The 26,846-nt window shown below is 35.9% G+C and overlaps 1 protein-coding gene across 50 annotated transcripts in view; it reads right to left on the bottom strand.

Moving 5' to 3' along the window:
* ADGRL3 (adhesion G protein-coupled receptor L3) overlaps positions 1 to 26,846 on the bottom strand; it is an 812,688-nt gene that overhangs the window by 113,733 nt on the left and 672,109 nt on the right. For all 50 annotated transcript variants that reach the window (XM_084972370.1, XM_084972365.1, XM_084972348.1 and 47 more), the window contains 4 exons: positions 11,985 to 12,168; positions 10,920 to 11,042; positions 5,805 to 6,013; positions 4,935 to 5,111 (listed from right to left, as the gene is read on the bottom strand). In XM_084972370.1, the coding sequence (XP_084828496.1) occupies positions 4,935 to 5,111; positions 5,805 to 6,013; positions 10,920 to 11,042; positions 11,985 to 12,168 (693 nt within the window). The remainder of the gene's footprint in view (positions 1 to 4,934; positions 5,112 to 5,804; positions 6,014 to 10,919; positions 11,043 to 11,984; positions 12,169 to 26,846) is intronic.

The raw sequence follows: 26,846 nt of genomic DNA, 5'->3' as shown, positions 1-26,846 counted from the left end.
CTCTTTGAGAAGGGACCCTGGGACAAAGACTTGAAAGAGCTGAGAAAGCCAACCATGTGGCTATTTGAGGGGTGAAGAGAAGGGAGACTTTCAGGTCTAAGCAGAGGCTCCCTGATGTGTTTGTGGAAGGTCAAGGATGCCAAGTGAGCAAGGGGAAGAATAGCTGGAGGGGAGATGAAGAGATGTTGAAGGCACAGGGGACTCCACCCAATATTCCATGATGGTCTATACGGGAAAAGAGTCTACAAAAGAATGGATGTGTGTACATGTATAACTGAATCACTTTGTTGTCCAGCAGAAATTATCACAACATTGTAAATCAATTCTACTTCAATAAAATTAAAAAAAAAAAAAAGAGTTGCTAAAGAGTTTGGGATTTTGCATTCTTTGAGGTAAAATGTTATTCAGGTTGGATCAAAGGTGTGAAGTACTTATTTGCATTTTAAAGGGATTACAGAACTGCTTTTTGAGAATGAATCAGAAGAGTGACTCACATTTTAAGAGTATCCCTCTGGCAATTGTGCTGAGAATAAATTTAAGAAGGCTAAGGAGGCTAGCAGGAGAGCCTATTGAAGTGCTGTAAAAAAGAGCAGAGGATAGATGGTAGGGGCTTGAATCAGGGGATAAAGATGAAGATACTAAGTTCTCAGAGGCTGGACCTGGCAGGACATGCTCATAGCATTGGGTATTCAGAGTGCATGAAAAGAAATGAATCAAAGATGGTGTTTTGTTTAGGGCTGGAGCACCTGGAAGGACAGGGTAACCATTTACTAAGAGGGAGAATTTTCAGATGGGAGAATACCAAAAGGGTAGCTCTAGAATGATGACACCTAATAGAAGTCTAGTTGGATCTATCAAGTGAGCAGTTGAATCTAAGAGGGTAGAGTTAAGAAATGGAGATGGAAGTTTAGAGTCACATGACTATATGTGATCAACTACAGAGAAAGAATGGACAGGACCTAGACCATATCAAGGATTACACCTGGGCCAGAGCAACAATGAGAGTTTGTGGAGATGAGGAGGAACCTGCAAAGGAAGCTAAAATGGACCAGCTGCTGAGGAAAGAAAGGAATGAGAATGGTTTATTTTTGTACATGATGTTAGAGAATGTTCTAATATCACTCTTTTACATAGAGCTGTCTAGTTTTCCTAGCACCACTTATTGAAGAGTCTGTCTTTTTTCCATAGTATAGTCTTACTTCCTTTGTCGTAGATTAATTGACCATAGATGTCAATTTTATAGATGTGTGGGTTTATTTCTGGGCTTTCTATCTTGTTCTATTGATTTATATTTCTGTTTTTGTGCCAGTACCATATTGTTTTGATTACTATAGCTTTGGATTAAATATCTAAATGTAAGGCTGGATAATATAACACTCTTAGAGAAAAATATAGACAGAACACACTGACATAAACTGCAGCAATCTTTTTGGATCCACCTTCTAGAGCAATAAAAATAAAAATAAATGGGACCTAATTAAACTTAAAAACTTTTGCACAACAAAGGAAACCATAAACAAAATCATACACAAAAGACAACCCACAGAATGGGAGAAAATATTTGCAAACAAAGACACCAACAAGGCATTAATTTCCAAAATACACAAACAGCTCATGTAGCTCAGTTATAAAAACACAACCACAACCCAATCCCCCAAAATGAGAAGAGCTAAATAGACATTTATTCAAAGAAGATATACAGATGGATAAAAGCACATGAAAAGATGCTCAATATCACTAATTATTAGAGAAACACAAATCAAAACTACAGTGGGTTATCACCTCACACTGGTCAGAATAGCCATCCTTAATAAGTCTACAAATAAAAAATGCTGGAGAGAATGCAGAGAAAAGGGAACTCTCCCGACTGTTGGTGGGAATGGAAATTGGTACAACCACTAAGGAGAACAGAAGGCGGGTGCCTCAGAAAACTAAATATAGAACTACCATATGATCCAGCAACCCCACTCCTGGGCATATATCCAGACAAAATTGCAATTCAAAAAGATACATGTACCCCTATGTTCACTGCAGCACTATATAAAAGTAGCCAAGACTTGGAAGCAACCTAAATGTCCATCAACAGATGAGTGGATAAAGAAGATGTGGTACATATACACAATGGAATACTACTCAGCCATTAAAAAAATGAAATAGTGCAACAATATGGATGGACCTATGAGTGAAGTAAGTTAGAGAAAGACATATATCATATGCTACCACCTGTATGTGGAATTTAAAACATGGCACAAATGAACTTATTTACAAAACAGAAACAGACCTCAAAAACAAACTTGTGGTTACCAAAGAGGAAAGGCTGGGGGGTGGGGAGGGATAAATTAGGAGTTGGGGATTAACACATATAACCTATTAAATAATTAACAAGGACCTATTAACTATCACAGGGAAATCTACTCAATGTTCTGTAATAACCTACAAGGGAAAAGAATCTGAAAAAGAATGGATATATGTGTATGTATAACTGAATCACTTTGCTGCATACACCTGATGCTAACACAACATTGTAAATCAACTATACTCCAAAAAAAATACATTTAAAAAAAATTAGAGAGAGAGAATGGTATACCCAAAGCAAAGTTGAGAAAATGTTCTAAGAAGGTGGCTGATACAAATTCTACACAGGCCATGTTACTAAACACATGCTACCATCCCTCAGTGCAGGATGCTTCTGATGAGCCCCGTCTGAGCAGTTCTGCCCAACGCTATCCTTCTCGGTGTCCCAAAATCAGTGTAGCCTCAATTATAAGACTTATTACAATTATGACCGAAGCTTCACTTCTCTGCCCTTTCCTTCCTCTAAAATACATGCATTTCATGAGGGCCAGAAGCTTCCCCAGAATGCTGGAATCTAGTAATGTCTCTGACAGATGAGAAGGAAGGAGGAGGTTACATTTATTGAGAGCCTACTGTGTAGCAGGCAACATGTCAATACCTTTACCCAGGTGCTTAAAAAACGTTAATTAAACAATGAGAGAAGTACTGAATGAACAGCAGAGATAACACAGATGACAGAAAGGCACAACTCAGTACCCCCTCTGGGCCCTGGAGTAAAGACCCAGGCATCAGGGCACCAGAGCTTAAGAGCAACAGCATCAACACCATTCAGCTAACTCTTCTTGCTCTCTTTCCAAGATCAAGCAAAAATTCTCCAGTATAATTTGGTTTCCCTTATAGATTTTCTTGTGGAGTTCAAAGGTGATAACTAGCGAACACAGGTATCTGTTCTAACTGGCTTTTGTATATCTCATTGTGCATGGAGAAATTAGCGTTCCTTTCTAGACATTAGTCTAACGTAAGTTTGCTTGCTGTGTTTCCTTTTGGACCCCCAGGGATAATCATTCTACTTGTTTTTCATTTTATTTTTATTTATTTATTTTTTTTTTATTTTCCCACTGTACAGCAAGGGGGTCAGGTTATCCTTACATGTATACATTACAATTACATTTTTTCCCCCACCCTCTGTTCTGTTGCAACATGAGTATCTAGACATAGTTCTCAATTGTTTTTCATTTTAAATATTAGAAAATCATGTTGTGCGATCAAGATGAGACTGACCCAGGGAATTGAGAGAGATTGTGGTATATGAAATTCAGGGCACACTTACTCTGTGACTGACTATGGAAGGAAAAATATTGATTTCCATTTATTTTAATCTCTTGTTGACACACAATAAGAGTCACAGTTAAGATTCTTGTGTAATGGACTGGGTAGAGGTGGTTATTCAGTGAACTGAGCAAAAAAATTATATTTTGTTGTTGCTTGAAATATGATCCATTTTTCTGGGTTTGATCTTATTCTATAAGCTACAAGATAGAATCCTAGAGCCATATCAATACATTCCAGGTTTAAATCTAACACTTGTGAGTGTAGCCAATCTTGCTAAGCTTGATCAATTTGTGAAGCTCTGACAAAATTAGGCTTGTAGCCCTTTAAAGACCAGCATGTGCCTGTGTTGACACGGGTAAGGTTATTTACTCCTGAGCTGCTGACTGAACTGGGATTTAGCCTCCTTCTGGGATACCTGTATCATCTCTAAATTCACCAGCGTCAAAGAAAATTTTGGATGAAATTACCAGATCAACGATGTCAGGTAGATAGAACCTCTGGCACAGTTTTCATGTTTTAAAATGTATTGGACATGCTACTACCTCTATTTTTATTGACATCAGGAAAATGAGAATTCGCATGTACATAATTTCTTGTTACTAATCTAGCTATCAATCTTTATAACCAAGTAATAATCCCTTTGTCTTTTTATGTCCCAAATATATCTAAAATCTAAATCCTCTTCCTGCCTTCCATGCCAAGTAGTCACACCAGAAAGACACTGATGTAGCCAAGTTGCACATGTTTCAGATTTTGGAAACAGCCTACCACCTGGATTTTTCCTTAGGATAAGATCTTCTTGAATGGACAAAACCATTACATTTTGTTAGCATTCACCAGGCTCTATGCATTACCATGCTTTGTGTATTCTGCTTAACATCTATTTTCCTAAGACTCATCTTGAGAGTACTTAATTCCATGCACAGCCCCTTGGTCTTCAGCCTGCCAGATTCCAGCTTTCTAACCCCATCACACTGGCCTTTGGTGCTGGGGTTCTATACTGCCATGCTTGTGAGGATATGTTCTGATATTTATTCATACAAAATAAAAGCAGCAATGAACAGGACAAGTTTTATCAGCAAAACACTATTTTATAAGCAAATTTCAATTTTACAAACTATACTGATAATAGAAAAAAAAGAGTTATTTGATCATCCAGTAGGACATGGGTTGAACACCGGAGAGTTCTTGAATATCATTACCATGAAAGTAGGAGCACTCTCAAGTCAGGTGTTGAGTTGGGGCTTTTTACAGTTAGTGTCTTAACTGTATGCTAAGACATTTTCATTTTATGGTATATATCTTACCTTAACTTCCACATGTGCCATCAGAACTGCAAAGTTAGTTAGGTGGTTACAGGAGCACGTAGTATGTGTCTTATTGGTTGTCAGGAGCCGACAGCCTTGGGTTGACCAATAGCCTGTCATCGTACGCTTGGAATAGCTCCAAAATGAACAGTTAGGATTGAAATTTTCCTCGGACTGCTACAGGAAAAAAATATCAATAAAGCCAATAACTACTTATGATCATGTAAATTAGGTAGGCATTTTCTTTACAGCTAATACAACTTCATACTACATTCCAATTTTTATGGAAATGCCTACATGTGTTTTCATATTACATGAGGCTTATCAATTCTCAGCAAATTTGAACATATGTTGTTTATTCACCACCCCATTAGAGGTAAGTTTATTTAAAAAAATTAATATTGAAGGGATACTAGTATCAAGTCTCAGAATCCCATTGATTAATTTATACTGCAAAGTAAAGTTATTTGCTCTATACAACCAACTTCTGAAAGGACAGTCTTTAAAAATTTGTGTTCAATTTACAATATGATCTTTGCATATATTAAACAAATCTACACACAAAGACATAATGACTTGTAACATCAGATGTGACGCTATGTTCAGTTCCACTGAACATATTGCTAGCTCTTCTTAATTATAAAAGCATAAATCCATCCATGAATGTTTTACCTTAAATATATACACATACAGGCTTATTCTCCTCTGTCTTTTTTGGTGATTAGTGAAAAAAAATTACTAATCATTTAATAGATAACAAACTGCTATGTGTCAGATAATAGGGAAAAATGAAAAGTAAGACACTTCATGCTCAAGTTATAACACATACAGATAATATGGACAACAAAACTTAACCTGCTATTTTCTTACCTTAATATGTTTAACTGTGAACACCACAGGATCAGCCAAATAAACCTTATTACTGAACTCCTTGTTTATTGCTGCTGTAATAACTGGGGAATTGACAATAACTGAATGGTTGGTAGACATAGCCTCTGTTCCCAACTTCATGCTTGCATTCTCCGTGGACAAATAAGGACCCAAGTTGTTATACAGAACAAAGGCCACTCTGATCTCTCCTGAAATAAGTACATGTAAATTGGGAAGAAACTTATTAGCTTCTACATTCCAGTTAAATTAGGTAGTTCTAAGTAGACTGTAATCAAATCTGTCTGGTATATATAATCACAATGGAATTCCAACATTCATTTCAACAACAGTGCAAAGTCATTCATGAGGAAAGGGAAGTCAAATGGTGCTGAAATAACTATACATCAGTATTAAAAAAAATGGACATCATTTCCTCTCTCACTCCATACTCATGACTAAATTCAAGAAGGATCACAGTCTTTATAACAATAGAGCTTCTGGAACAAAATATAGGATTTCTTTGTGATCTTGGGGAAGGTAAAGTTACCCCGGATAAGACCCAAAAAACACTAACCATAAAAGAAAAAACGGTAAACTGAACTTTGTCAAAATTGAAAATTTGTCTCTATCAAAATATGGCATTAAGAAAATGAACAGGCAAGCCACAAACTAGAAAATATATATGCCTATTACTTACATAAAGCATTTCTGCTGCTCAACAGTAAAATAATAAATATACTAAATATACTAAAACATACTAAGATGGCAAAAGACATAAACACACCCTTAAAAATAGACACAGGAAAATTATGAACATCTTTAGTAATTAGGGAAATAAAAACTCCAATCATCTTGACATATCATTTCATACACACTAGACTAGATAAAATCCAGACTACAAAATTCTAGCCACACTACTGTTAGTAAGAATGTGGAACAAGTAGCATTCTGCAGACTGGCGGGAGTGTAAAATTGTTCAACAATTTGGAGAAACGTTTGGCAATTTCTTATGAAGTTAATCATATATCTACCCTTCCTAAATACATGAAAACATTTATCCACAAAGAAAAATAAAGTTGTATATGAATGATTATAGTATGCTTATTCACAATAGCTCCAAACTAAAAACAACTCAGAAATCTATCAATAGGAGAATAAATAAACTATGGCTTATTAAAATAATAGAATTACTATACATTAATAAAGCACAAACCAATGATAGATGGAACGTAATGCCTGAATCCCAAAAATATCACACTGAATTAAAGAATACAGACAAAAAAGGGTACATACTGTATGATTCCAGTTACATGAGGTCTAAGAACAGGTAAAATTTGTCTACAGAAACAGTAATATGAAAAAAATAGTTCATCAGGTGGGGGATGGGGTGAGAAGACTGGAAAGAGGCACCTGGATTTCTGGGTAATAAAAGTTTTTTTTATCTTATTTTATGTGATATCACAGAGGAATGTACAACTGTCAAATTCACCAAGCTAAACTCTTAAGATATGTGCATCTTATTGTATGCAAATTATATCTCAATTGCAATCAAAGCAAAGTAAAACAAAGATTCAAAATCTTTACCTGTCTTAAAACTCCATTGTTATGTTCTTTTAAAGTCACTATCTCCATATCTCCTTCCAGCTTATCTTATTTTTTTCCCTTATAACAATCTCTTACATGTAATCAATCCTCCATAAAATTAATCTTATTTTACAATGCTTTTTTAAAATCATATCATTTCCTTTCTTAATATAGGTCAAGCCCTCTGTCTTACTTCCAGTATAAATTCATTTTGGTTCATCAAGAGACAAGCACTACCCTGACTACTGTGGTACCTGAGACAAGGAAGTCCCAGCCCTTTTCCCTGTATCTTAGAGTCAAGTGGGAACAAAGACAAAATAATAATAATAATAATATTTTTTGAGGAGGGAGGGAGCTGTCCCACATCTAAATTGTGCTCCACATTTGGGAAATCCCCTATTCTTAGGGATTTATGATACAAAATGGACACAGACTGGCTTTCCTAGACTGCCCTGGGAACCTCAGCTAAAACCAGATCTCAGATAAGGAGCTGGTGACTCAAGGAGGCAGGAGGTAGTACAGCAGCAGCACTCCTTCGGGGCAGCATGATACCTCATAGCAATGGTTCTGTGTGATGACACAGGCTGCTGTCAATCTCCTTGATCATGGACATTTTCTAGGCCTGGGTCTCAAGCCTTCTCAGTGATTCTATAAGGCATCTATTATCCATTCGGTCATCCAGAAATTATGATCAGAGCTACCTAAAGGAAAGGGGCATTCTTAAACTTCTAACCTGAACAATAGTAATTCACTACATACTTCTTGACTATAACAACACAGCATTTAATTTTAGATCTTTCCCTCTAGACTTCATATAAACGTGCTAATTTTTGGAAGGTTAAACTTAAGAATGACTATATATTTTTCTTATTGACAGTAACAACTTGTATTTTAATTGGTTTATAAATGGATAATTCATACAAATTCCGCCTAGTGGTGTCATGTTGTCAGCCCACCCTGTTTTACCAGTGCAATTAGTCACAGTGGTCCCATGTCATTGTTACAGATTCTCCACTCCAAAAGTAATGCTTAAATGTGTCCTAAAATACACACATATATAAAATGAGCACAAAACATAGTATAGACTAATATAGATGTATTTCAGTTGTTGTTAGCTTTGTATCTGAAAATTCAGATTTATTTGATAAGTCCTTAGTGTTTGCATCCATGTGCCTGGCACTAGGGTTACATCAACAAACAAGTTAGAAAAGGTCCTGCTCTCATGGAGGGCATCTCCTAAAGAAAGAATCAGATAATAAGCAGGCAACTTAAAAATAATTAATAATCATAATAACAAAATTTCATATAATGGTAAGTAAATAAATGCTATGAAGGAGCCTTGGCATAAAATAGCTAATGGGAAAAGAGTGATGGGGGAAGAACTGCCTACCTTCAGGGAGATAGGGAAAACCTTCCTAGAGGTAAGATTTATACTGAGCAGTGACTGACAGAGAAGCTTCTGTAAAAAGAAATGCAAAACTTGCATTCTAGAAAAAAGAAAATACAAACATCTGATGAAGGAACACTCTTGGTGTGTTCAAGGAAGAGAATCAGGACTAAACTAGGGAACCACTCTTCAATGTTGGTAAAAATACAATCAATGTAACTACTATGGAAAATAAAAACCTAAAAATAGAACTACCGTGTGACCCAGCAATTCTACTTCTGAGCATTTAACTGACACAAACCAACACTAACTTGAACAGGTCTATGCATCCCTATATTCACTGCCGGATTATTTACAATAGCCAAGACATAGAAACAACTTAAGTATCCACTGATAGATGATAGATAAAGAAAATGTTTTATATATATATATATGTATATATATATAATTATAGACAGATATAAAATGGGAAATGGAATATTGTTCAGCCAGAAAATTGGAACTCATGCCATTTGCTATAATATGGATGGACCTTGAGGGTATTACGCTATTTGAAATAAGTCAGATAGAGAAAGACAAATGTAAAATCTCACTTATATGTGAGCTCTTCAAAACAAACAAACAATACAGAAAACAGCCTTCGGGTTGCTAGAAGTGAAGGATGGAGGTAGGCAAAATGCGTGAAGAGGGCAAAATATAAAAACTTCTATTTATAAAATAAATAAGTCATGGGGATGTAATATACGGCATTGTGACCATAATTAATAATACTATGTTCTCTATGTTGAAAGTAGCTGAGAGAGTAGATCATAAAGTTTTCCTCACAAGAAAAAAATTGTTCCTATGTATGGTGATGGATGCTCACTAGACTGACTGAGTGACCATTTCCCAATATATACAAATATCAAATCATTATGTTGTATCCCTGAAACTGGTGTGATATTATATGTCAATTATATCTCAGTTAAAAAAAAACAGAATCAAGACTAAAGCATCTGGATCACAGACAGCAAGCTGAAGTCAGCAGTGAAATGAAACAGATGAGGCAGGAAGGAAGTGGTCCAGGGAGCAGGAGGTAGGGCTATTAAATCATCTGATTTCACTCTAAGTGTGACTGGAGGCAAGCTGGTCAGAGTTATGACCTTTGACATAAATACAAAGGTCAACTGGAAGAACCCTTGTCAACTGGATACACTGTTGGGGGCAAGAATCAAAGAAGGGACACTAGTTAGGAAGTTAATGCAGGAACTGTTGTTCTATGGAACCTTTTATTGCTGCCTCAAAATTCACACAGTCAAATTAGCAATATAATAGCGTTTATGATTTCAGTCTTATAAGATTTCCAACACTTATGAAGAATTTTGTTCTGCTGGCAACAAACATAATTTGTTTTTCTCAATATTATTTCACAGGCTCTTCTTTTTTCAAAACTATTCATTCACCTTGTAATCTGAAACATCGTCTTTGAGTTGGCTGCTACAGTCTCAGGTCATCTTGCTATCACTTAAAAGGTTAAGGATTCACTTCCTTAGCAAAAAGTATGTTTAAAAAAATTTAATATTAGTGAGGCTTGAGACATACTTTTTCTATAGATTAATTATTTATGTAAATTTACCTATATTCAGTGAATGTAATCTAGTACTAAATGACCTGTACCTACCAGTTCCATTTCTCAAAACCATCTCCTTACATTTACATTCTCTATATGCTGTGCAAAGGAAAAGCATGGAAATATCTGAAAAAAGAAGTGAATATGAAAAAAAGTATATCATTTTAAAATGGCAAGTAAAATTTCTATTAAAATTTTTAGAAACTAAATCTGTCAACTCGGTGAGAGTTACTCCTTTCAAGGAAAAAAGCCAGAACATCTGGATTTTGCTGTTTATTAATTTCCCTCACATCCAAGTTTCTGACATTCTTCTACAACTGATATATAACAGAATTGCCAAATCTAACCAAGAATTTTGTAGAGCAAATATTAGTGCAATATTGTTGGTTCAGGAGATAAGGAAGAGGAGAAAGAAGAGAAGAAAGAGAATAAGGAGTGAGGAGAGAAGAAGAGACAGCAGACCTAAAATTCCAAGCGAAGACACTATGAATGAATGACAAGCTCAGTTCCATCAAACTTAATAAACTCTACCTACCATTTCGGCCATTTTGCTTCAGAGTATTTGCAGAAAGCTGGATGGTGCTTCCATGACCCATGTTCTCTGGAAACTTCAGATCTTCTAAGTTTCCTTCCGTGCTCAGCCGCGCAACTTCCAGTTCTGTTAATGGCAAGGAGATAGTGCTCATTGAGAAACATGCCAAAGTTAAGATAATCGAATTATTAAAAATATTTCTGAAATCAGAACACTGGAATTACTGCTCTATTTGCCAAACTTTACAGGAATTCAGTCTTTCACTTAGAAATTTTTTTCTTAATATTTTAATTTTTTTCAAAATAAAGCAGATAAATGCTATTAGAATCAGGTAAATAATAGAAAAATATCAATTATAAATCCTCGAGTTTAAAACTCAAGCTCAAATCCTTATGATTTGTCACTGACTGTAAGTTTACTTTCAAAATGTTATCTTTATTTTATGAACTAAGTAAAAATCCTTTTACAGTCTAGAGTTGTATCAATATCAGTATCGATATTGATCTATCTTTAAATCTAATAAGTTTGAAATAGCTTTATCAAATCTTCTAAAATAAAACTGTCAGCTATATCCTTATACACACTAAAAATAGATTTATACTCTTTATGAGTCAATAACACAATTATCAAAAATTGTTTTATTACTTTCACTTAAATGACTGAACTTCTTCATAGTTTATATAATTCAGAGATATTCTTACTATAACTGAAGGGGCCCATACAGATAAAATTTAAAATACTACCATACATACAGAGATAAACACATACATACATAAAAATTAAAAATAAATAAATGGACCTCACGGTAAGTGATCTCAGCAAATGCATCTAATATTAGAACATCCTAAGGAGGATACAGACATAATTATGAGGACATTTCTAAGCCAATGACAGATATTATGCTCCTAAATACAGGAAAGGAATAACTTATCTGCAGGGAAATAAAGTATCTCTCATAATATCTGGTCCACCATAGATGATATTTTTTTCTTTTTCCTCTTCTGCTGTACAAGGTGATACTTTTCTCTTGATCCTCTCTGGCCCTTCTGCATAACGAAGGCCACTTACGAATATTGTCTGTGTTCTCCCTGACGATGTCTGTCTTCAAAAGGTTATCGGCCAGCACAAAAGCACTTTCCTCCACTGTGTCAAGCAACATGGTGGCTGCACGTAGTTGATCACTTGTAGTCAGGTCTCTCCACGCATTCAGGGCTTGTGGCTGGAGGAGGTTGTTAACTGTCTCAACCATTGCCTACGAGAGGATGAACAGAATGGCATAGGTCTCTAGTGAACTCAGAGAGCTGTCAGAAATCCAGGTGTACATGTTGCCCAGCAAGCAAGGATCAGCAGTGTGCATGGGTTCGGTATTGTCCCAGCCTCCCCTGTGACATGCTGCAGTGGAAGCATTCATGATTTCATTCTGCAAAACCCTAGCTGAGACTTTGCAAGGCAATGGGAAAAACTGCTTTTGTTTTGAAGGACAACAAATAGAGCCATGCTTGCTTCTTTAAGTCAATAGCAAAGGCTTCAGTAGGCCTATAATCACATAATTAAATTATTTGGCTGGGAAACTGTTGGCAAGTAATTTAAACTAATGCTTTTATCACATCACCACAAAAACATGATTTTTTGTATACATCAACATAAAACAAGATGCTGAACATAACAGAAATCAAAAGGATGACTCTAGACAGGACAATACAAGAATCTATTGCCTACAGGGTAAGGACTCACTGAGCAAAACAATTTTTTTCTTAGCCAGCTAGTAAATGTCAGGATGGGGAAAATATCAAAGCGTACATACTTCCAGGGTCTTTGGATGTGTTATAAATGGAGAGAAAACTCTGTGCTGCTTACTATTAGGGAGGGGAATAAACAGTTGGAACTTGCTACCTATGAACCTCAGGTGTTTTTTCTTAAAAAAAAAAGTCAGCAGTAGGTACACTCACACATAGAGATAAAGCACCACATTTCTTATTGCTTTATCCAAAAGAATCATCTCTCTAGCTACAATTTATGTATTTCCTGTGGTTAGCTTTATGCTCCAGGTTACAAGAAAAAACTGTTCTTCCAATAAGGTCTTCTAAAGGTCTCACTCAAACATAGAGAATTGCAAACCAGAAAAATACAGCACCTGTGGTTTGACAGTGATCATCCTTCAACCTGTTGCTTATGAAACATGCATCGAGTCCAGAATAAACAGCCAACACAGGAACTTTCCAGGCTGCATAAAGGTGTTGTAAAGCAGGACTCACATTATTGACAAGTTGGCAGAGGATCTGGGAGAGACTGGAGAAATCTCCACTACACTGAAATGCTTTCTTTTGGCTGGTGTTTTCATAGTATCCAAGGAACAACTGTTAAAAATTCAGCTTCATAATGAAACACCTTGGCTGTCAATTAACATCAGCTTCACAAACTAATTTGCCTTTTGATAAAAGTTGTTTTTCTTGATATTCTTCCCAGCGATTCCATGTTCTGGCCAAAAATCAACATCACTGGACTTTCATGTAAAATAGTTTTACTTGCACCTTGAATACTTTGCACAATTAAAAAAAAAAAATCTCTCGTGTGTTTAATGACTGGGTACTGTCACATAGTATGCTTAACTCTATTATTTGTTCTGTGTTTAAAGTATGATCGAGAAGCCAGACAAAAGCATTTCTGATCACAGCAATATGACTTGCTTTCCAGGAAGTTCTCTACTTGGGTGATGCCAACAGGATATGCCAAAAAAGGAGGTGCCAGACAGAGAACCAAAAAAAAAAAAAAAAAAAGTTTAGGTATTTTCTGAAGCCAAACAGAGGTCAATGACCTCTTGAGTGCGAGGAAGTATTTTTTTTTTTTTTTTTTGGAATTAGATGATCCTCTGAATTCATTAGAAATGCTCTGAAAATTCCATATGCAATGGAAATTATGCCTGTTCTTTGAGAAGCAGCCCTTTTAATATTAATGAATTATTTCTGTCCTTCCTTTATCACTTTTAATATTTTTAAATTTAAAAAATGCAAGAGGAGAAAAAAAAAAAGAAAAGAAGAAAAAGAAGCAGCTATGGTCAACTCCGAGAATGTTCTAAACAGGAAACTGTTCACGACAGACTGCTTTAGCTAAAATAACATGTCTTTAAATTGACAGCAAATAAAAGACACCTCTTATCCTTAGTTTTGCAACTGAAAATGTATAGGGTGCAATATGTTTTCATAGTTATATATTTTGAGTACATTTCAACAACAGCATCTTCCCAAATAAGACATACTCTTTAGAGAAATTTCCTATTTAAAGCCCAAATGATTTCCAAGTTTACTGAAGAAACAACAAACTAAAACCTGGGTGGGTTAAGACACAAATCTAATGTTGATTTATTCTTAAAATAGCACCTGTTATGATTGCCTAAGTATAACTGAAAGGAAATGTCAACATAAGGATTGAAACAGAACCTTCTTGTGCTAAAATCAGTGGAGGATTTGGAACTATATCTGCTGGGTTTGTAGCTGGACTCTCCCACTTGACCGTTTGTGAGCCGCTGGGCAAGTTACTTCTCTGTAAGTTAGAGATGATGATATAATTGTTTCATAAGGTTGCCTGGTTCATAAGTGCTTGGGTGCAATGCTACCTTTGCTTTCATTTGCTCTCAAAGTCTAGCTTGGGAATAAGACAGATCTTCACTGAATAAAGCACAAGTTATCCCTGACAGTTGTAAAATACTCACACCGAAATGGGATTTGGAAAGAATGATGCTTCCACAATGCCGTCATCATAAGTGGATCTGTTACACAACTTAACTACTATTGAGGCCTGGGAGGAACATGTGTATTAAATACTTCATCATGCGTTTTAGAGGCGTGAACTAACTGAGCTGTTTTCTGCTAGTGAGACAGCACAGTTAAGTCCATCTCAACAGCTTTGTAATTAATACAATTTGCGTACACTTTCCAAAGGTTGTTGACATGTCCCTGTTACCATTTAATGAAGGCCAATTAAATAGTCACACATCTTCAATGGTCAAAGAATATCTATATTTTGTTTTCCCCATACATTTACACACCTATGCATTTTACCCAAGAACGACATCTGGTAATAAAGTTTGTTTTGGGGTTTTTTTTGGGGGGTGGAGGGTTCAAACTAATTATTTGCATTGCTTTCTTAGATCAACAACATTTCTTTAAAAACAAGTTGGTTTTCATTTTATTTGATTACAAAGAAATGAGCCTAACTATAATTAGAAACCAAAGTTGAACATGAAACATCCAAAGAATTTGACTAAACTGAGGTACTGGGACATCACTTTAAGGTCTAGCAGTTCTCACTAATTTCTCTTTTCTGATATACCTATTTTTTTGGACCTAAATTTTGTATTATAAAGTTGGAAGAAAATAAGATTGGTTCTGAGTTTATCTTTAAAAAATATATATTCTTGCCACAATGCTTTGATCCAAAAGGAAAAAAAAATTAAATGAAACAAATAAACAAAAAACTACCTAATGGTTTCGACAGATGGAAATAAACTAAAATTTTGAGAAGTTAATTTAATCAACAATACCTTTGTCAGAAACTAAATGTTAATTCACTCCAGTTTTTAAAACGCTAGAACCGAATAGGAGATGGCCACTGGAAATTTACATTCTGGTCATGCCACTAAATTTCTGTGTTCCTTTGGACAAACTCATGTTTTCTAACCAGTCAACCAAGTGTGAACTACCCAAGAAAATAAGTCTCACCAAGTTTAAATTCGAGGGTGGCTAGGGGCATACTAATATTAGATATTACTCTTCTCATTATACAGTTTATGGACTAGACTCTAAAGTCACTTTTAAAAATGTTTTTAAATTTTTTTGCCATACCCACAGCATGAGGAAGTTCCCAGGCCAGGGATCAAACCTGTGCCATACCTGTAACCAGGACCACGGCAGTGATAGCGCTGGATCCTTAATCTGCTGAGCTACAAGGGAACTCCTAAAGTCACTTTTGACCTTCTGAAAATTAAATATGAATTAGAAAGTGTGAAAAGTCACTTAGATTCATACCAGGATCATGGTCATACCATATCCTTCTGACATATATTTGCACTACACAATATTATTGGACCTCTTACTAAATTAAGATCTTAAGAAAATTCATTTGACTAATTTTACTCAGAGCATATAACTGTAGTATGTTTGTTAAAAGATGTTATAAAATGAATAACCACATTTTATATATCTCAAAAAGGGCAGTGTATTTATTTGTTATAACTACTGGGAAACTTTTTGGAGACAACCAGCTATTTATCCTTCCAATAACTTTTTGTCATTTTTCCAGGAGAATGCACTTGTATGCTTGTGATAGTCTAGGATTTCTTCCCCAAAATACATAAAAGGATCTATGACGAGAAGCATCAATGGCACTTTTTACCCAGATGAGCTGTAAATCTTAAGCCAGGTAAGCAGAATACCTGGGGAGTTAATTACCTTCTTCTTTCGCTTGAAAACCACTAGAATAAAGATCCAAATAGAATGAATGCCTTGTGAAAAGATACACAATTATATTGTGATGGTATTTTTCTGAAGACAAGTCTTTTAACCATGATCTCATTTTGGTTTTAGTTCAGGTATCAGCTGCTCAAAGGGGTCTTCCCTGGGGAGAGTCCCCAAGACTTAAGTCCATTACCTGTTTTGTTTTCTTTGTAAAGGCACTCAGATATTTACTTATCTACATGACTATTTAGATGTCTCACTCAAGGAAAGGTAAACTGGAGTTCCCGTCCCGTTGTGGCTCAGCGGTTAACAAATCTGACTAGCATCCATGAGGACACAGGTTTAATCTCTGACCTTGCTCAGTGGGTTAAGGATCCGGTGTTGCCATGAGCTATGGCAGACGCAGCTTGGATCTGATATTGCTGTGGCTGTGGCGTAGGCTGACAGCTGTAGCTCTGATTTGACCCCTCTCCTGGGAACTTCCGTATGCTATGGGTGTGGCCCTAAAAAAAAGAAAAGAAAAGGTAAGCTTCATGAGGGTGGTGACTGTCTCATTCCTAAATCCCCAAAACTCTGCCTGGCACATAAGTGTTCAGTAACTTTTTCTGAATAATTGACATCCATTGAAGACACGCATGAGTGAATTTTCTCCATTTTCACACCAGCAAGGGGGAGAAAACAAACAAACAAACAAACAAACACCTGGTTTTATAAGAGCAAAGATTATCTAAGTACAAATGAAAAAAGTCTATTAACTAGCCAATATTATCTGAATCATTGTCATTTCAGAGGACCAATAACGTCACAATGGACTTTCATTTTAGTACTTACTCATCTTTAATAGAATTGCCCATACTTGGGTCTGGCTTCCTCAGTAGATTATTATGTTCTTAGGGAGAGATCATGTTCATTTCTGTTTTTCCAGGGTAAATTTGAGTGTCTTGAGATGTTGAGGGTACTCAATAAATGCTCATTAAACAAAAAAAAAAATCTACTTCTAGTATCAAATCATTAATAGATTAGGAAAACTGACAACATCTTTTAGTTCTATAACTTTTTTGCTGTGTCTTCTGAGTGTCAGATATCAGCAGGGCTTAGAAGGAAGGCAGGGTGAGTTACAGGAAATTACAGAGAAAAGGAGGACCCCAGGTTATTGCAGTGAATGCAGACCACTATGACAACATAGTCTACAAAAAGCTTTCCAAAATATTCTAAGATTTACCTAAGCTCACTTTCAAGTAACTCAAAAAGATTTTATTAAGTATGTATGATATGCAAAGCGCTAGGGAAGCTACTGTTGAGTGAGGTTAGGAGAAGGTAGGAAAACAGGGACTCTGATCTCAATTTGCCAGTGCCCCAAAGCAGAAGGTAAGCACATGACATGGGACAAAAAGTGATGGAGTTTCGCTGAGGAGGACTGAGAAGAGATCCCAGAAGATGTTTGCTTTTGAGCTGGACACTGGAAATGAATCAACTTTCTTTAACTATGATGAGGAAATTTGAAGCTGAGGGGCCTAATGAGCAAGTTGATGATTTTAAAGAAAAAGGGGGGAGTTCCTGTTGTGGCGCAGTGGTTAACGAATCTGACTAGGAACCATGAGGTTGTGGGTTCGATCCCTGCCCTTGCTCAGTGGGTTAAGAATCCATCGTTGCCGTGAGCTGTGGTGTAGATCGCAGATGTGGCTCGGATCCCTCGTTGCTGTGGCTCTGGTGTAGGCTGGCAGCTATAGCTCCAATCTGACCCCCAGCCTGGGAACCTCCATATGCCGCGGGAGCGGCCCAAGAAATGGCAAAAAGACAAAAAAAAATAAAAAATAAAAATTAAAAAAATAAATAAATAAATAAAAAGGGTACTAAAGCAGGGGATGTATTGGGTTTGGGGTGAGGAGAAGGTATAGTACGTGGAAATATAGTTTAAAAGAAGAGTATAGTGAGGGAATTTAAGTAGAAGTCAGATTCTAGAAGATACTTAGTATTAGAGAAGTTCAGACTTTACCATAATAGAAAATATACAGCCATTAAAAATACTTAGGCAAAAGAGTTACATGTTTAGATCTTAAGTTTGTAAACTCATTCATTATTTTTTAAAGCTCTTTTGTGTTATATAAAGCAAAAATTATAAATACGCAAATTATCACCAGGCAGCCCATTAGAAAGTTAAAAGTAATTATTTCCTATTAGTAGATAAATTTAAAATAATAAATTGCTGGCATCCTTTTGATTCACTGCCTAGTAATATGAAATTTTATTTTACTCTTTACTTCCATTTCTTCATTTTTCGATGTGTTCTCCTGAATGCAATGTTTCTTTACCAATATGTACAATGATCATCATGTCAAACACTGCTGTTTTACAATATTAATTATATAGTTATTTTAAAATATATTTCATGTATAAATTTCAGGATAGGCAGAGAAAGAGAAATGTCTTTACGTTTTCTCTGCTCCCGTTTCTTGCTTTCTGACTATTTTATATATGTGCGTGTGTATATTTTATATAGAGAGAATTTACATTGATTTATAATGTAAACTATAATATATAATTATATTACATATTTATATTCATTTTATAAATTATATACTTGTTATAAGTTATAATATATAATTTAAAATTTATAAAATAAAAACAACTTTAATTCATTTTTGATTTCTTGATATGAAGTTTATCAGTTGAGACTAAAGTGAAATAGAGCAAAAGTTTAAAATCATTACGTGGCTGAATAGTATTCCATTGTGTATATATACCACTTTTTCCTAACCCAATCATCTGTCCATGGACATTTGGGTTGGTTCCATGTCTTGGCTATTGTGAATAGTGCTGCAATGAACATGTGAGTGCATGTGTCTTTTTTAAGGAAAGTTTTGTCAGGATATATGCCCAAGAGTGGGATTGCTGGGTCATATGGTACTTCTATGTATAGTTTTCTAAGGTACCTCCATATTGAATACTAGTCAGCCATAAAAAAGAACAAATAATACCATTTGCAGCAACATGGATGGAACTAGAGACTCATACTGAGTGAAGTGAGTCAGAAAGAGAAAGACAAATATCATATGATATTGCTTATATCTAGAATCTAATGTACAGCACAAACGAACTTTTCCACAGAAAAGAAAATCATGGACTTGAAGAATAGATCTGTGGCTGCCAAGGAGGAGGGGGAGGGAGTGGATGGATTGGGAGCTTGGGGTTAACAGATGCAGACTTTTGCCTTTGGAATGGATTATCAATGAGATCCTGCTGTGTAGCACTGAGAACTATGTCTAGTCACTCATTATGGAGCATAATAATGTGAGAAAAAAGAATGTATACATGTATGTGTAACTGGGTCACCATGATGTACAGCAGGAAAAAAAAATGTATTGGGGAAATAACAATTGATAACAATTAAAAATAAGTAAATAAATACATAAAATCATTGCATAAATAGGGCACACCGTCCTGCAATCTACATTTAGACATTGATGCAAATAAAAATTTTAAAGGTCAAATGTTATAAGAATCTTCAAACCAGTTTTAAATTTGTAGGATTTTTATTAGAAGTAAAGTTGAGTGACTTATATTTACACATCTGATCAATAAACCTAAAGATCTTTTTATAATCACTGTCATTTAATATTACTAAGCATATTAACACCACTAATCTCTGAACTCTCTTTTATATTACAGTGAAATGCTGGCATTTTTCAAGTCTTAATTAAAATTAGATTGTATAACACAACTGACCTTAATAGAGTACTAAGAACTTTTAATAGCAAAACAAGATGAAACTGCGTCTACTCCTTTAAGAGACCCCTTGTCATTTAAAAAAGTGTTGTTTTTAGCATACTGTCATCGACTGTATTATTTTTAAAACTTATTTAGAATTAAGTGATTGAATGTTGTCAAATAAATCTAGATTGTGTCATAGGTCTTAAATAGAGCTATAAACTTGAACTTCTTGCGAAGTCAACATTCATTCAACAAACATTAACTAAGTACCTTCATCTAGGACACTGCAAGAGAGACAGACATTCTCCCTTTCCTCAAAATGATAACAATACAGTGAGGCCAGGCAATTAAACAAGTAAATAGAACACAACATGACAAGCATTATAATAGTGGGAACACAGGGCTCAAGCTTTACATTAGAAAGGCTCCAAGAAATAGGATTTCAGGCTTAACTATAATGTTGACCAAACAGGCAAAGGGTAGAGCATGTGCCTATAGATATAAAGGTGAAAAGAGAACAAGCATCTCAGAGGATCTGGAAAAAGCTCCCTACAGCAGAGCAGAGAGCAAAGGGTTCAGTGGAAAGATTAGTAAGTGAAAGCGAGTTTTCAAAGAGATGTGCAAACCTAGATATTCACTATTCTTCCCAAAGGAGTCACTGAAGAATTTAAAGTAGAGGAGTGGTATAAATATAATAGTTAATATTTATTGACTGTGTTCCAGACTGTGATCTAAATGTTTTATAGGTATCAACTCTTTTAATTTTGACAATAACCCAATTAGGTAGAAACTATCATTTTTAACTTTAAGTGACAAAACTGGGACACAGAGAAGTTAAATAAATTGCTAAAGCCTAATTAACTAACACATGGTGGAATCAGGGTTCGAATTCATGCATTCTGGCTCCAGGGATGGAGGAAAAGAGAGATCCCAAAGATAACTAAAAGAAGTTGTTGATTATGAAGGTCAGTGAGGAAAATAAAGAAGTGAAATGCTTGGCACCTGGGGCCCTCACTTAAAAGTGGAATAAAGGAAGAGGAGCAAATTTTTGGTCATGAAAAAGTAGAGGATGTAGGTACTTATGGGGGACAGTGGGCAAAACATGATAAATTCAGGTTTTCCTGATTTGAATGCAAAGTACTTGAAGGGCATTTGTTTAAAAGATCCAGAGAAGCCTTGCAGGGGAGAAATAGAACTCTTCCATGACCCTATTAGATTCTATGACTATACCTGAGAATTAAACTGACCTAAGACAGAATAACAGGAAAATATAAATTTTATTTAATATTTTTATGTGCACAATGGAACATTCTTAGGAAAAACAAAGACCTGAAGAAGCAGTTAGGAGTGAGAGTTTGTAGGCTTTATTAAACACAGAATGATAAATATGTGGTGAAGTCACAAGATAACGGAAAGGCTTTAGGTTTCTGGGGGCAGTAAACTGTGGGACAATGACTGGGAAACAAGGGGAAAGACAGTGGAAAGTAAACATTACTTCAGCACGTTTGTTTGCACAGATCTTTTTTTTAATTTTTAAAATTTTAATCATGAATGTAAAATTAAGAGAAAGAAAACAGTTATATCTACCTCCCCAAAGAAAAGAAACAGACATTGTACACATTATTCTAACAATTTTAAAAAATCACTAAAATTCTTTTTTTTGGTAAATCAAATCATATTTAATATATGTAACTGAAGTTCATACATGGAAGGAACTTTGTACTAAATCTCATTGATATCATGAGCTTCAAATCCTAGTTTAGCCACTTTCCTGCTATGTGATCTTGGCCAAAGTAGTCACCTTCCTGTCCTCAGTTTCTCATCTGTAAAATGGGTCTAAAGACCCCTTCTTCATAAAACCATTATGAGAATTTAATGAGATAGTGGCTCTGCTTTCTAAAAGAGGCATTGCACGGACCCCTTTTGGGGCTGACTCCCACTCTGATGCTAAGAATGTTCTTCACGTCCTGGCATGTGGGAAATTTTATGATCTGCTTTTCAGTAGAAGGAAGGGCGGTCAGGAGTCCTTCCTCGCCTGCTGTTTGTTAATTGCCTTCAGTTCAAAATAATTATTAATGTTCCAAGGTAGCAGATTTTGAGGTGGCATGTTCTCAATCCTTTGGTCCGCAGTTTACTCAAATATCTGCTCTTGTCTAGTAAGTTTAGGGACTGTAAATTCAAATAAGCTCATTGGAACCATTGATATGTCTGGTATTACCCTGATAAACTGAGTAGAGGGAGAAGAACTGATAGCCCAGAAATACTAACAATGGAGAAGAAAATGTAGTAAGAATAATTGACAACGGAGATGAAGAAAGAGTATGTATCCAGAAAAAATATGATCATAAAAGTATCCAAAAAGCCCTTCTTGAAATAATAACTCTAGATTTTTTTTCTAGGTAAAGTAGAATGGTTGTAAAATAAAGAGAAAACTACAGAGAGGCTCCTTCTGAGGGATAATTAGTTCAATTTTAAGTACCTTTAAAAGCTCATTTTTTCATTCAGTATTTCTTCAGCATTTAATATGTGCCAACACTGTTCTAGACTCTTGAGATACATCTTAAAGTGGAAAGGAAAAAGACAAAAAACTCTAGAACTGAGCATTCTGGCAAGGGATATAAACTTAAATCTATATCTCTCCCTCACCGCCCCCCGCCGGCCCCTCATATAAGACAAAAGGAAAATAAACTCAATAGAGAGATCTAAAATCTGGGGTGGGGTTGGGAAGAGGGTGGCTTAGGCTTTTACCTGGGATGGTCCAGGTAGACATCACTGAAAATGTAACAATTCCAAAAAGACAAAAATCGCTTAAAGAGTTACCCAGGCAGATATTTGATTGATATACCAATCACAGGGAACAAACAGAATTAAAAGACCACAAGTGGAAACATACTCTGCATGTCCCCAAACCTTACAGAGGCCCAGGTTTATAACTTTTTATATAAAACAGCAGGGGTGGACTGAACCATAGCAACTGGGTGCACATAAAGTTAGTGTTCAAGGGAAAATCGGAATTCAATTACGAATTGTGGTGTCTCCTAGGAAAAAAATGTGAAAGACTTTGAGAAGTTAGCTTGAAATCAATTTTGGAGTTTGGGAAAGTGGAAAGCCTCTGTGGTACAGATAATATTTGTGAGTCTTCAACACATAAATGGTAATTTTTTTTTTTGGTCCTTTTAGGGCCGCACCTGTGGCATATGGAGATCCCAGGCTAGGGATTGAATCGGAGCTATAGCTTACAGTCTACACCACAGCCACAGCAATGGATCCAAGCCATGTCTGCAACCTATACCACAGCTCACAGCAACACCAGATCCTTAACCCACTGTGCGAGGCCAGGGATCGAATCTGCATCTGCATGAATACTAGTCAGATTCGTTTCCACTGAGCCATGATGGTAGCTCCACATAAATGATATTTAAATCAATGAGATCACCATGAGAATGCTGGGAAAAAGAGAAAATACTAAGTACTGAGCTAGGAGGCACTTCAACTCAAGGGTTTGGGAGAAGATGGGCCTGCAAATGAGGCTGGAAAGAAGCCTCAAGAGGATGAAAACCTAGAGAAGGAGAAAGAGGGAGTGATCAGCTGTGTCTAATGCTTCTGACTGATTAAGTACAATAGATTGACAACTGACTACTGAGTTCAGCAGTATGAAATCAATAAGGACCTCAGTAAGCACAGCTGCCATAAAGCAGCAGGAGCAAAAGCCTGATGAAGTGAAAAGAAGGGAGAATGGGGGGTGAGGGACTGATGATAGTGCATGTAGGCAAGTGTTTTGAGAATTTCTATTGTAGGGGGCATACCAGCAAGCAATTGGAAATATTAGCCTAGAGCCTCAGTTAAATGGCAAATATTTATAGGTCACTTCTTATGTGCTAAGTACAATTTAAAAGGTCTTGAGGATACAGAAACAAAAGTGGCACTGTTCCTTTCCAAGGAGCTCAGAGATACAAAAGTGAACAGATATTAAAATGTGGCTTGATAATTGCTATACCAAAAGGAAAACAGAGGGTGAAAAGAGGGCATTTATCCAGACTAAGTGGGACAAAGAGCTTCTTTATTGGCACATAAACTAGGTTTGACTGATAAGTCAAAGTTACTGAGAAGAAGGTCTAGAGAAAGGAAAACAAATCTAGAAGTAATCCAAGAAGACAGTCCAGTGATTAGAACAGCATAGAGACATAAACTACAAGTACTTAGGTGGTTTGGGAGTGTAGAATCTGAGGATGTAGAAGTGACCAGTGAAAGGCAAGGAAATCAGCAAGAGAAGTCACATTCTCAATCACTGTAGTCCAAAACAGGGAATTACTTTCTTAAGGGAAAAAGAGAATAATGGCCACCCTTTGAGTAGGGTCAAGTCTTGATCAGATTTGCATTTTTAAAACATTATTCAGCAGTAGGGAGAATGCAATAGCATAATTTACGTACTGTAAAGGTGATGCAAAGCTATATTAAAAGACATCAGAGAAAAACTAAATTTGCAACCAATAAACTCTTGCAAAAATCTAACATCAGAACCCTAGTTAAGCTCTTCAAGGCACTCAAAATCTTAACTCCTTTCCACGGCTTTCCTACCCCTGTATTCTCCTTCAACCCACCACTTCAGGTATACTGGCCTTCCTTCTACTTCCAAAACGCTCCAACCTCATGCGGCCATGATGGAGGGACCTGGAGCCTAGGGTGCTCTTCCTCCTGATAGTCACATGGCTTATCTCAGACAGACAGGAGTCAGCTTCACTGTCATCTCCCTGATACACACAATCTAAGGTCCAAGCAGTCACGTTCACTCACATGAGTCTGCATCGTACTTCTGTCATTACCTTCTTTTATTATTTTGAGTGACTGACTGTCACTTCCTTCCCAACCTCTGGTCTATTAATCTAGGATGTGAGCTCTGCAAAAGTAGTAATCTCATCTGTCTTTACACCTGGAACAGTGTCTGAAGCACACACACTCAACAAATACTGTTGGAGAGAGTGAACGAATGAATAATTCTCTGCCATTTTTAACTATACAGGTTAATTACTTTAAATGGAAAATGTATGTTCTGACTTTAAAAAGGACAATTTTGTAAGAAAGTCTGAAAAGCTGTCATGGCCTAGAGGAGCCTAAGAAGACATGATGATTAAGTATATGTGATATCCTAATAGCATCCTGAAACAGAAACGACAGAGGTAAAAACTAAGGAAATCTGAGTTAACTACGCATTCTAATTAATAAAAATAATATATCAATATTCGTTCATTAATTATAGGGCAAGATAGTAATAAAGGAAACTATGTAGGGGGGACAAATTGGAACTCCATACTAACTGACCAATTTCCCTATAAAACTTAAACTGTTCTTAAAAACAATGTCTACAGAAAGAAATTTTCAAAAGTATATGCTTTTGAACAGTTGAAAAATACAGAAGTGTATTAATTAAAACTGGAAAGTCTATTTATGGAACAAAACCCACCTCTCCCCAAAATAATCTCTTTGACAGTTAGTTGTTGTGGACCCTGTAAACTCATCAATATTTACACATACACACAAATAAATGTGATCATTATAACAGTGTTGTCAGCCGTTCGGTTTTTCACCTTGTTTTTTTTTTCTCCTTTTACTTGATTCTATATTATACCCATCTTTCTTTAAAAAAAATATATAGTTGATTTACAGTGTTGTGTGATTTTTGCTGTACAGCAAATTGACCCAGTCATATATATATATATATATATATATATATATATACATATATATACATACACACGTTCTTTTTCTCATACTATCTTCCATCATGTTCTATCCCAAGAGATTGGATCTAGATCCCTGTGCTATACATCAGGATCTCATTGCTTATCCACTCCAAATACTATAGTTTGCATCTACTAACCACAAACTCCCTGTTCATCCCACTCTCTACCCCTCCCCCTTGGCAACCATAAGTCTGTTTACCCATCTTTCTAAGTCAATATAAGATCTACCTCATTCCTTCTGTGGCTAAAGAGTCTACCACTATTTGGTGTACCATTTTATTCAATCAGTCTCCTACTGATGAAGTCAAGTTGGTTGATCTAAACTATGATACGAGCCTACCCTGTGCTCATCTCCATGTGTTTAATCTTTTCAATGGTAGAATGTTACCACATTGTGTGGGTCTGCCTTAGCTACTCCCAAAGGCTTTACTGTAGGTGAAGAGAACAACTGTTTTGTGATTACAAGACAAGATGTAGAAAGAAACGTTATATAAACATGGATGTGAGTAGCAATAGTCTTCTCTGATAGGATATTCTGGAGGTTGATAACAGTAATGGCATTGAGGGAGGAGATTTGAATAAATCAGGAGGGAAGAGGGGAGAGGCAGGCTTGCTGGCACTATGCAATTCTAAGGGGGCACCACTGAAACAGGTCACAACATCAGTGGCATACCCTGGAGTGAACAATGCAGTGGCTTCAGGGGGAAGGAGGCATCTCTATTACTCTACTTTTTGAATTTTAAACCATCTGCCTATATTAGCTATTCAAAAAATTACTTAAAAAGAAGAAAATACCATCTGGAAATAATTTGAAATAACCCTTTCTCCCCCTTTTTAACAGAAATGATCACCTTCATGATGTAACCACAACAGAAAAATCCACAGAACATTCTAATCTGTACTTAGGGTTTAAAAGTAACCCTTGGTATTGTCAATAAACCTATAGCAGGTTTTCACATCAAAACTGGATGAAGATATCAATATGTATCATTAACTAAGAAAAAAGTATTTTTGGTTGCATGGAA

This window comes from Sus scrofa, chromosome 8 (assembly GCF_054392235.1).
Source record: "Sus scrofa isolate SSC_HxYL_T2T_F1_AM1 chromosome 8, Sscrofa_HxYL_maternal_Yorkshire_Landrace_v2.0, whole genome shotgun sequence".
NCBI lineage: Eukaryota > Metazoa > Chordata > Mammalia > Artiodactyla > Suidae > Sus > Sus scrofa.
Note: the sequence above shows the minus strand (reverse complement) of the source record. Positions and strands in the feature narration are given on the sequence as shown.